General features: G+C 34.9%; 1 protein-coding gene across 1 annotated transcript in view; it reads right to left on the minus strand.

The window, feature by feature from the left end:
• Positions 1 to 12096, minus strand: part of OTOGL (otogelin like) — an 89451-nt gene that overhangs the window by 10548 nt on the left and 66807 nt on the right. Inside the window, exons 38-50 of the mRNA XM_005519540.2 lie at positions 11579 to 11721; positions 10507 to 10530; positions 10272 to 10364; positions 9466 to 9655; positions 7029 to 7243; positions 5066 to 5207; positions 4544 to 4729; positions 3830 to 4042; positions 2836 to 2940; positions 2420 to 2527; positions 1939 to 2040; positions 591 to 695; positions 462 to 502 (exon numbers count right to left, since the gene is read on the minus strand). Coding sequence (XP_005519597.2) covers positions 462 to 502; positions 591 to 695; positions 1939 to 2040; positions 2420 to 2527; positions 2836 to 2940; positions 3830 to 4042; positions 4544 to 4729; positions 5066 to 5207; positions 7029 to 7243; positions 9466 to 9655; positions 10272 to 10364; positions 10507 to 10530; positions 11579 to 11721 — 1667 coding nt within the window. The remainder of the gene's footprint in view (positions 1 to 461; positions 503 to 590; positions 696 to 1938; positions 2041 to 2419; positions 2528 to 2835; positions 2941 to 3829; positions 4043 to 4543; positions 4730 to 5065; positions 5208 to 7028; positions 7244 to 9465; positions 9656 to 10271; positions 10365 to 10506; positions 10531 to 11578; positions 11722 to 12096) is intronic.

Raw genomic sequence — 12096 nt, forward strand, 5'->3', positions numbered from 1 at the left:
ACAAACTACATGAGGAGCAAAATATTTATGACTTCTCACATTAGCTAAATTCAATTGTGTTAAATCATTTTAATCAAAATCATAAATGTTTAACAAAACAACACATTTTTTCAGATGATACATATAATCATAAAGCTTATACCTCACTGGTTACTTTTTTAAATGTGAATTATTTATGTGGAAAGCCTTACTAGCATATTGTTTCATGTCAGCACTGAACAGGACAAAACTACAGTTGCTTTTTTTCTTTTTCCACCTTACAACACACAAAGTGAAATTTCTCCAAGGAATGGCTGACAACACTATGCAGACACTTGGAATTACACGCTTGAGCTGGGGCTGGAAGGAGATGCCACCCTGTCCCTGTTCACTCTTTACAACTAACCAAAACAAGGAGTGTAAAAGCGAGGAGTAAGACAGTTCTACACCATTACTAACAGCATTGAAAAGACACCACTTACCAATTTACAGGTCAGCATAGAGGCATTTTCACAACTACATTCTGAGGAGATAAAGAAAACTGTGTTAATCTATTAGCTAACTGTTAGCTTTGGTTAGCAATTGTGACTAAGGAGTAAAGCAATAATTACCACAGTGCCATTCTGGACAACATTGCCCAAGTACTTTTTCCTTCACAGGTGTCATGTCATCTGTGCATATAATAGGAGGCTCAGAACAAAGATTTTCATCACAAACTAAATGAGGGGGAAAGACATATGAGAATTTACTCAACTTTCCTTCATGTTTTTCAGCTTACATTTAAATACTTTTAAATTACTTTTAAAATAAAATTATTTTATATAAATGTTGTTGTGTTTCTTAAGCATCTCAATTATATTTGGAATGAAAAACTAAAAAAATATTTTCAAAAGTGATTTTAGTTGCCTTCGAACATGTTTAAATTTTCAGAGAACATCAAACAGGAATCATTTAATATTCTTCCTACTTCAGAGTTACTCAAGATTATAACTAGTACCAAAGATAACTAAAGCCATAATCTTTGGTAAACAGGGACTTGAAATGTACTGTAAAGGGCACTTCTGGAAGATAACAGGGAGCAACTTCTCCCCAGGTATGATGCTAGTGCCTCCCTTATCAGAAGTGGCTAACTGGGATTGTGAAAGATGATCACACACTAAGATCTAACTTTCTCTATGCCAGAACTGGGGGGAAAAATGCCAAAGGCCTTTGCAGAAAATTTCACCTGGGTACAGGTCCTAAGAAAAGGACTAAAATACAGAAACAAGTGAAGTAAAAATTACTAAACTCCAAACTTAGTGGAAGTCAATTTGATTATTTGAAATTACCCTGAAAGACTGCAATAGGATGAAAGTTAATCTAAATTAAGCAGGTATACTTGTAGATGTTACTTTAAAATGTATAACACAATTTATACGTTTTATGAGGATATTAAAAGGACTAAGTTACACTGGAAATATTTTTCTTCTGCCTGCTCATTGTTTGAACAGTAGTCAACCCAGCAGCATTTGAAACACTTGGTCTACTTCTTCCCCTAGGAGCTAAAAGTGCAAAGAAACTGCCTAAACATTAGTGAATAGTACAACAGAGGTAAAACAACATGGAAACTGTTCTATTAATGTGTTTTAATATATGAAAATTGTAAATTTATAATCCAAGGATAGGATTTAATGCCACATGAATATACTGTTATTTAGATCAATGAAGATAACCATATTCTCTCTAGTGAACTAAATAACCTCTCTAGACTCCACTGACTAGGTTTGTCAGACCACCACTGGGCATACCAAGAACTTTGATTTTACATCACATTTGGTACCTTCACACCTTCATTTGGACCTCTTAGTCTATACCTGAAGCCCACCCTACTTGCCAAACTTAAACAAATCCCTGCACACCCACACACTGTCATTTTTACTGAATTAGGTGACATATCAAACTCACAACAGTTACACTCACCACAGTAGTAATGAGGACAACAGTAGTGTATGGTATTAAGGTCTACAGTGAGAATTTCCCCTTCACTACACAAGGGAACAGGCTCAATACAGGATTCACAAACTAAATTAAAAAAAAATAAAAAATAAAAAGCCAGACATATACAAAATTTTAAATACTAAAAAGTTAGCACATGTGAATTCCATCTAAGACTATATAACAAGCAATACTGCATTAGTTACTCAGTAATATAATAAGTAAGATAATACTTTTAAGGATTTTATGGGTATAAAAGCTAAACAAAGTTCAAATATGATATTCAGAATTATGTTTATGAAAAGATCCCCAAACCCAAGAATAATTATGCTCCAGTCAGCCAGATCTGTGTAAAATCTCACTCTAGGAATTCCTGCCTTGAGTTATTTATTTTAGAATTATAGTCTGCTTTTGTAAATACTTGACTATTCCTTAGCTCCCCATAAAAATATTAGAGGCTTCTTACCACAGAGATGAGAGAAACAACAGGGATCTTCCTGTTTTGCTTCAACAATAAATTGATCTTCTCTGCAGTCAGGCTGGGAGGCATTAAAACAAACCGAGGGATCACACTCTGTAGGATGTGAAACAAGCACTGTTTTAAAAGGAGTTATTGAAACAATATGAAAAAGGATAAATAAAATAGATATGCTAAGTAAAATAAAATGCCCCAAACTGACTGTAAATCAGAAGTAAGACAAAACAAAAACACAAAAATATAAAAAAAAGGAGAATGTTTAAAAAGAATACATCATTGCCTGGTGTTATTTACAGTGTCCTATTCTGTTAAAAATCAAGACAAATTGTAATGCAAATTTTCTTTCAACATATAATATCTGTATGGAAAATTTTCCACTAACTGTGGTTTTGCATTTCCCTTACCACATCGGTACTGTGGACAGCAGGACAAGGGGTGGTAGCCTACCACTAATTTTTCACTGGGTTTGCATGTTGGAGTAATGGCATCACACAATGACATGTTACATTCTGTGGGATAAAAAACAATTTTGATGTCTTTAAACAGATACAAGTGCAAGTCCTACAGTTCAGGCTGTTTATATCATATATATTTATATATTATTATATAAATATTATTATATTATTATACAGAGATGCACAAAACAAGAGCAGCTCAAGTCAGATTGAAGTTCACTCCACACCACCACATAGACCTTCAAGCTCAACCCAAGCAATCAGTTATACCCCTCTTAAAACTGGTATTTACTTGCTCTGCTCCCTATGCATGAAGCCAGCTATAATGTCCCACTGATATTCCTTGAGCAAATTGACAGTACAGCATTGGTTACAGGCATCTAATAAGCAAAAGCACCATATCAGCTGGACCATATGTTCTCATTTTCCTTGAAGACATTATGAAGAAATTAGTATATTTTGCTTAATGTTTTAGGAGCAATAAGCTAGTTCTTTTTCTTAACAACCACGGCTAGGCAGAATATCAGTATTCAGTGATCATGTCCCAGAAAACAGCTTTTGGGAAACAGCAGTAGATCAGAGGATACTGCTCATCACACCAAGGCAAGAAAGCAAGCAATCTCTGATGATGTCCCCAAATACCAAGGTACTTCTGTCACTGAATACATATTAAGTTATTATTAAATTCTATGCAAGAGCTTAAAAAATAATTTTTAACTGAAGTTTTGTTTAACTGGTGGACTTCTAAGAAAAAAATTATTTCAGTGTATCATTTTATTTATTCTTACAAAGAACAGAAGTCTCAATTGCTGGCCCAACTAGCCACAAGTACTTGAAAATTAATTCTAAAAAATGTTACCTTGAATCTAAAGTTTGTCAGCTGCCTGTGAATGTGAAGCACTTATTTTATAATCCTTTTACAGAAAACAAGTGAGGTACATACCACAAACTTTTTTGGGACAGCAAGCTCTCTCTTCAATGACATGGAGTAGAACTTCCCCTTCTCTTTCACAGACTGGTGCTGGATCCTCACTGCATTCAGGTTCTACAGCAATAATGCTTCCATTTTCCAAACAGCTGTACATGCAGCACCCTCCCATGGACCCATTCCAGATCTCTCCAGCAGAGCGGGGTTGTCCTTTATTATCTGTACATGCTGGAAGAAAAAAAAACCAAAACATTAAAACTCTTTAATGAGCAGACAGCTCCCATTTCCTGCAAGCAACTATGACTTGCATGGAATTATTGCACAAAATAATATGGCTGAAGAGCATTATGATAAAAGAATCCAAGAAAGGATGATGACCTTAAAAACCCCAAAGGAACAAATGGATGAAAATATGTGGGGGCCAGGGACAGAACCTGCCCTTGTTATTCCTTCCATAGTTCTCAAGGGAGGAAAGTAGAAGCTGGGAGCTGTAGAATGACCATCACTTTTCCCCCAACAGAGGTACATCAGCACTGGTTCTTAAAGCCAAGTTAACTGAAAGCACAAACTGCTGTACACTGAGAAAAAGGTAGGCTCTGTTGAAGGGACCTTTACCAGATTCACATTTACTGAGGACTGACACAGAACTTAAGCTTATCTCTTACCATGAACTGTTAATATAACAATTATTATCAAAACTGCAAAACTACTCTGTCCTGCTGTACTTACTACATTTTTCTTCTGGTATACAGAGGTCAGAGTCTGTTCTATGCAGAATGGTGCCGTTTTTGCACACACAGTCTTCCCTTAAATAGGAACAGGGAGAATCTTCATAGAACCATTTATTCAAGCATGTCTTGGCTTCACAGGGCTGCACACAAGGCTGGTATTCCTTGCCCTCAGGACAGCTCAATGCTGCAAGGAATGAAAAAGGACATTGAGTGCTTCTGTATTCTTTCAGCATTTTATTGGTTAAATAGGTAGTAATAACAAGTGAGCACAGAAAGCAACATTTATATCTTTAATAGTACTTTAGATAAGCAGCTAATTCAATGGAGATTAAAATCCATTCATGACTAAACGATGTATTATCATCTAAGAATTTGTACCCTGATTTACCAATGATGCCATAAAATGATATGTTACTTGCAAGAATAGGAAGAAATATATTTTAAACTTATCACTAAACAATCACTAAAAAATCTCATCACTAAAGCCACTTAAGTGTACAGGATATAGCTATCTGCTTACAACAGTAATCAGGTGTCCTCCATCTAATGCAGATATTGTGCTTGTTGCATAAAGCCACATATGCAGAAAGTGCATCACACTCATAATTCCAAAAATTAGTACTGTTGATCCACATCTTCTCACAAAATTCCTCTGGTGACACCTAGGAATATATTGAAAGTGGGAATTAATAAGGACTTCCTCTGACTAAAATAAATCAGTAATTAGGAGAAATAATACAGTCACAATGGGAAAAAAACACTAGCAGTGTCTAAGTTTTAAAATATCCTTTTCATCAGAACAGTCATTCTGCAAAATTTAAACTGCCAGAATTTTTTTTGCTGATCAGTTGACAGAGAAGGTAGTCCTAATGCGATTGTCACATACTTTAAAGAACTTTTCAGTATAGCCCTGTCAACTAAAAGTGAACAATCTCAGCTAAACATTGCTGCTACCTCTTCCATACAATCCTGCTGTGAATTAATTATTTATTACTCTGTTTCTGTGTCTGTAGGACCTGATAGCCTGTTTTACTGGGCCTAAATGCAGGTGATGCAACCTATCTTATTTCTGTTGGGTTTGTTTACATAAATTTGTAACAAGATTTTATTTCATTCTGCTTCTTCACTGCTCTGCTGCAGCTGAGTTCTCCCTGTGGTTTCAGCAAATCTTCAGGCAGTCTCTCACTTCTGCCAAGAAGTTCATGGCACTGATGACTGTTAATTATCCTCGACCAGCTTCTTCATGCCAGCAAGTGCACAATACACTCCATGCACTCTGGCTCTGCCACCATCATGTATATGAAAAAAACCAAATGTCATAATGGATGAAGCAACCACTTGAAAGTCTTGATGAGTTTTTGTTATAAACCTGGAAAAAACGCACTATCAGAGCTCTCCTGGGAACATATATGCAGTAGGTATTATGACTCTTCAGATTTCCTTAAATTATTCTAAAATTATGCAAAGCATCCTGCTACTCCCTGGTGCTGCTCTATCTTCTTGATTCCAAACTGCTTACCACTGCTCCCTCACACTAAGTTTCTGTGGCAAATATCTATTAATTTTTGTATGTAAAGAAACTACTTTAGTTCCTTCCTTTTGGAAAAACTCCGTTCATTTTTATTCTACCTCAGGAAATGAGGAGAAGTCTTAGGAATTTGAAAGGAGGGACTCAGCTGCATGCAATACTTTTAAAAACATCTGTCTGTGATGAAAATTGAAGTGTACAAAATAAAAACAAAGGGTGGAAAGGTAGAACAAGAAGAAGTGAATCAGGAATCTGAACACGTCTATCGGTCAGAAAGAAAGGGCCACTTGAGCAATTAATCCTTTTTCTTTTTAATTAAGTTGAGAAAGTCAGTTAGACCTCAGAGATTTGGGGCTTCCTCATTTTCTGTTCTGGAAAGCAGCTGTGCTGCACTGCCCACTTCTAGTGACCTATAGAGGTCTACCAACCTCTAGAGGCGCATGCTACAGCTATATCCCCACTAGAAAGTACAGTTTGTAGAAAAAAATTATAATGATTTCTGGAAGAAATGCTACAAAATTGTCAACATAATACTGACTATGTCAAAAAATTTTAACTGTAAATTTCTTTAGTCCAATAAGCCCTGTAAGTCTGCAACTGCATGAATCTCTATTGTGTGCAGCAGAAGCATGAGGCTTTCTGTTCTAGTGATCCATGTCAAGCATTTAATAAAATAACACCTCTGGAACGTGTTTATCTTGACATGATGATCAAGTGTCTCTCTTTTGAGAAATGCCCATTAAGTAATTTCAAAAAACAGAATAAGAGCACAGGGATCTATATAGATGTGTGTTCATAATGGACACCATGACAGGGGTATTAAAGCCACATATTTCATTGTGAAATCATAAAAATAAGCAAAACATGAAAAATGTGCATGTATCAGTCACTCTTTTCTTAATTATACAACTATTATTTGATTTGGTCCTGCAATTTTTCTGATCCTCATACTCACTTTCTTGTGACAAGGGATGAAAATGCTTCCGTTTAATAGCTCCATACAGTATGTGCAGTTATCTTCAGTACAATTTCTTACTGGCCTCCTGGTTGTTACATCAAGTGATTTCTCAATTTCCCAACTCCTAATGAACATTTCAATTTCCTCCATATTTGTAATTATGGTCATGTTTTGCATTTTCAGGTCATCACTAGGATCTCCATTACACACCCCTGGAGACAGAGCATCATATTCAAAGCACAGACAAACATGCCATATACCTTCATTTGGGAAAGAAAAGCACACTTGATAAGTTATGATCAACACTGCACCAGGCTGACCTGTGAAACTTAAGTCACCTGAGTTTATAAACCAAAGCAGCTGTATTTCCACTGAGTGATTTTAGTTCTCAGCTCAACAGCTCAGTAAAAAAAGTACATCATACAATACAACTCATTGTACCTTTCACAACAATTAACTTTTGAGAAAAACTGCTACCAAAATGTGCTGTTGGGGATATCAAATTCACTGACATGGCACTAGATTCTGATCTCATTCTACTGAATGGCAGTCAGCTCCTTAGGAGTAACAGTAGATGGTTTTGAAATTAATTGCTCATCACCGATGATTTCACACTGTATTGAGGTTTAATTGAACATTCTAAGTGCCAGAAGTTATAAAAAGAATCTTTTGATGAACAAATTGCTTTATCTAGCTAAAATATTGTTCTTACTCAAGTTAATTAATTAGTTATTAATACAAAACCACTCTAAAAAACAACCTTCCCAGACCCTTAGCATTCATTGTCTACCTGAATTCATTTTTCTATCAATTCATCAATGAAAATACATGATCTCTTTAAACACATAACAAGTGAGTAAAGCCAAAACTTTAACCTTCATACTAGCTTTATATCTCAGGAACAGATAAGGCAAAGTTCTGCACTGTTAAGCACACCCTAAACCCTTGCCCTCGTGTTTTCAGCCCTGCAGTCTGATGTTCTCCAGGGTCCTTTGTTAGAACTGGACTAGCTTGGTGTGGCAGGCTATTATTCCTTCAGACAGCATAGAGGAATACAGAAGATGGCATTTAAACACAAAGCATTTCACAGTAGCACCACTTCCCAGTATTCTTAACTCTTCTGCTTCTTGCTGCAGATCACAAGCTGGTGCCACTAGAATTTGTAAGGCCATGCTACAGAGCTGAAGAATCAATACAGCTTTAAAAATAAAGCAAATTTACCACATAGTGCCACAACTTTCTGTAGTATGAGAGGAAAAGGATTGCAGAATCCCAGACAGGAACAAACAGCAGAGAACAGGAAAGAAGCAGGAAAGAAAACTTCAGACTTTACTGCAAAATATCAGGTGGTGCAACATTTTAAGCTGTTTGGATTTGTCTGCATAGTCTTCCTTTTTTTATCTTCTCATGACACAAAGAGGAACTATTCTATAATTCTTCCTTCATTTGACCTTGTCTTGTCCCACTCATTCAGCATGCATAGAGAAGATGGCATGATACTGGGAAAAGATGCAGGGCCAGCCTTCACTTTCTCTCACTAGATTTAGGAGAACTTTCCTTTTGTTCAAGCAGAAAACAGCAATTGATTTTAAAGACTTGATTTGTTTAAATTTATACTTAAAGCATATTTGAATTGCCCTGTTTGCTTTTAAAACTAAAAGAAGTTTAAAAGATTATAAGAAGTTAATTTCTTTTTTAATATGAAGTAGATTATGTAAAATTACAAACCACCAGAAAATGAACATTTATAATAAAATTGAAGTTATTTTAAATCACCTGCTTACACTTTCCATATTATTCATACTAGTAAAGTTATAAAAAGGCTTAAGGAAGCTTGAAAATGAAAGCTATATTTACTGTCACTGTAATTCTAGACTGAGATACCTCAGCACAGTTTTGGACCCTAGACCCAGACTCAAGAGATCTAAATTCAGATTCTTAATTCACTGTCCTCACAAGACTTGGACCCTTCCCAAGATACAGCTTTTGTCAGTATTTTCATAGCAATAAGCTGCTCCTGCTAACATCAGACAGTTATTCTTTTCTCTGTAATCACTGAAATACACTATTACTACCTGAACTTCTTTAGCAGCCACTCCTTCATTAAAAATTTTCTTTTTCTTTACTTGGCTTCAGCAAAACTTTTAAAACAGGCAGAAATAAGTAAAAAAAAAATAAAAGTAAATTTTTTAAAAGTTATTTAGATACAATATGATGATCACTACTTGTTCTACAAAGTACTTTATTAGCACACCGTGCTTTCAAACTGAATGATTAATTTATTAATTAATTATTAGTATTTCACAGGCCCTCACAGAGCTAATGAGGGTCACAGTGAGAGCTACAGGGACAGCTGGTCACAGACACAAAAGGGAGTTGCAAATTTCAGTTGGGAAGTTATTGAATAAGAACAAACTTGCCACCATAGCCTCACCACAAAGTCCTTCTGTCTCCCTCGTTGTGTTAGAGTGCAATCCGTACTGTATATCTATGATGCCTGTGACATGAGCCCACTTGATGCTAATACCAGCTGGGGTATTAACAACATACATTGCACCAGTATCCTGAATACTCAGTCCTTCTTTTGAAAATGGTAATGGCTGGATTACAGAATCCACGACTACCTAAAATAAACCAAACACATTTTACAGGTAAAGCCAGATTGCAATGATGTATTTTATATGTAGTCCTATTTTATAACAAAAGACTTTATTTCACAGCCTCTGCCACATATAAAAGTCACAGTGCTTAAATTAGAGAGCTTCCCACCCATGCCACTTCCAAAATGCAAAAGAGGTAGGTATGAGGAAAAAAATATTTTCTAATTAGGGAAAGAATACATCTTATTTATCACATATTGTATGATGAAACAAAACCTCATTCCAATTATTCAAAGACATCTGTTCTGACTTGTCACTGACTAGGAAGGAAAGTAGTTTATTTATCACATCTAGTGTTCTGGAAGTTTAGTCTTGGGCATAACTGCTTTTGCAGCTTCATTAAAATCTCAAAGCAACTTCTAAGTGCCATTTTGGAAAAAGTATATTTAAGTGAAGCATAGTACCAGAAATGTAAATTGCTTGTTTTGCCTCCAGCATACCATGAATTATTGGGAACTGGATCTGCAAAAATAATCCTAATCCTGTAGTGTTTTATTTGAAATCTGATTTATCACATTATACAACAAAATAGCTCTCCAGTTATTTTTTAAGAGTACACATACTGTTGATATATACTTACTTTTCTTGCTAAACGATTGATAAGTATTTGACAAGTGTGTGTTGTGACATTTAATTTCTTAAAACAGAGCCCTGAAGTGTTTGCAGGTGGCACCTTGAAAGAAAAATGACAAGAAAATTTAGTTACTATTATTTTTCTAATTCCCTGCCAGTGCTATTGGAATATTTTATATTAATTAAATAATTTATTTTAATACTAATGCATTTTAAAACCAGCAAAATAAGCAAGTACTTACTAGTTTTCTTATTGAATTTGCACTCTGGAAAACATTAAAAAAAATTAGAAGTGCAATACTAATCAGCAGCATTTTTACTTAGCAAAAATAAGTTACTATTTTCTTTGTCTTTAATGTTATTCTACAATCAGCTAAATAATTAAACTAATTTAATATATTCCTTATAAATAATAAAAATACACACTTTCCAGCTAATTTAATGCATATGCTGAAAGGTCCTTTTGAACTATATTTCTTAAAGAACTAAAACTACAGATTCCTAAAGCTCATCTGCGCTTGTGTGCTGTATTCCCACCCCTAGACTGCAACAGGAAACAAGAAAGCAATTTAATAGAAAGCATCTAAAACAATGCAAGACTATTGCCTTTAACAGTCTTGAAGTTCAAGTGTACAGTTGCCCTGTGAGAGTAAATAAGAGATGGGAAGAAGCCTGTTGAAGCCCCTCATCGCTGTCTGGATTATCCACAAACTGAAGATGGACTCAATCCAGTTGCTCAAGACCTGCATAAAGTAGGACTATGGCCAATGCAAAGGACATGTATGTACAGACTCTAAGAATAAGACTGACCTGACCTAAACTGGCAATCTAAAAATAAAGTGGTTGGATCATCTCTGTAGACAATACAGAGAGTTAGACAACTACAAAGAACAACTCATCACAAAGTCATCAATATTCTCCTAAAATAACTACAAAATATATTTTGTGACTATTAAAAATATTTTACTATTTTGACTATATTATAAAGTATAAATTCAAAGTTACAGGAACATTTCTGTGTGGAGAGCCTGAAAGGAGACATGCATATTGAGAAGTTATATCACCTCTGATAATTTAAAAGGAACCTACATTTGAATTTCCTTATAATACAATTACTATTTCTCTCAAGATAAAATTGTTTCATCTAGACAGTACTATTAAACATGCTTCTTGAATATTAAATAACTTGGCATTTTTCATTGAGTGTGGCTTTTATGTATAAGTTTTAGTTGACATATTTTTGCATAATTTCACACCTATAACAAAAGAATTCAAGGAGCAATTATAATTATTGCACAAATGAAAGAACCTTACCTGATTAGCAGGACATTTTTCAATATGAGCAACAATAATTTCTCCTGGTAACTTGACTAGAACATAGGAAGCCATGTTACAGAGGGCTATGTTATTTCCATCAAACGTAATAACACTCAGTTCAGACAGTACAGAACACTGACCTAAAAAAGAACTGTCATTTAATGAGGTTACCACAAAAATGAATACAGGGCATTTATAAAAACTTCCAATTCTAGTATTATTTGCTTCTGTATATACATTGATAGATTGATAGATAGATAGATAGATAGATAGATAGATAGATAGATAGATAGATAGATAGATAGATAGATGACCATGTTCTGCAGACAATATATTGAGCCATATGCCAAAGTGCTTAGGTTGGTTACTCAGTGGAAATACCTTAAACTGCTTCTGTGTGCCCAGGGTAGGGGACAATGTTTAAACTGGTGAAAAATTTTACTTAAGTCAATGTTTTACATGCAAAGTAGTGAATCTGCACAATGTGAAATAAAACATATGCATAAATAGATATA

This window comes from Pseudopodoces humilis, chromosome 5 (assembly GCF_049639895.1).
Source record: "Pseudopodoces humilis isolate 2021_Gansu_Grassland_sample_001 chromosome 5, ASM4963989v1, whole genome shotgun sequence".
Taxonomy (NCBI): domain Eukaryota; kingdom Metazoa; phylum Chordata; class Aves; order Passeriformes; family Paridae; genus Pseudopodoces; species Pseudopodoces humilis.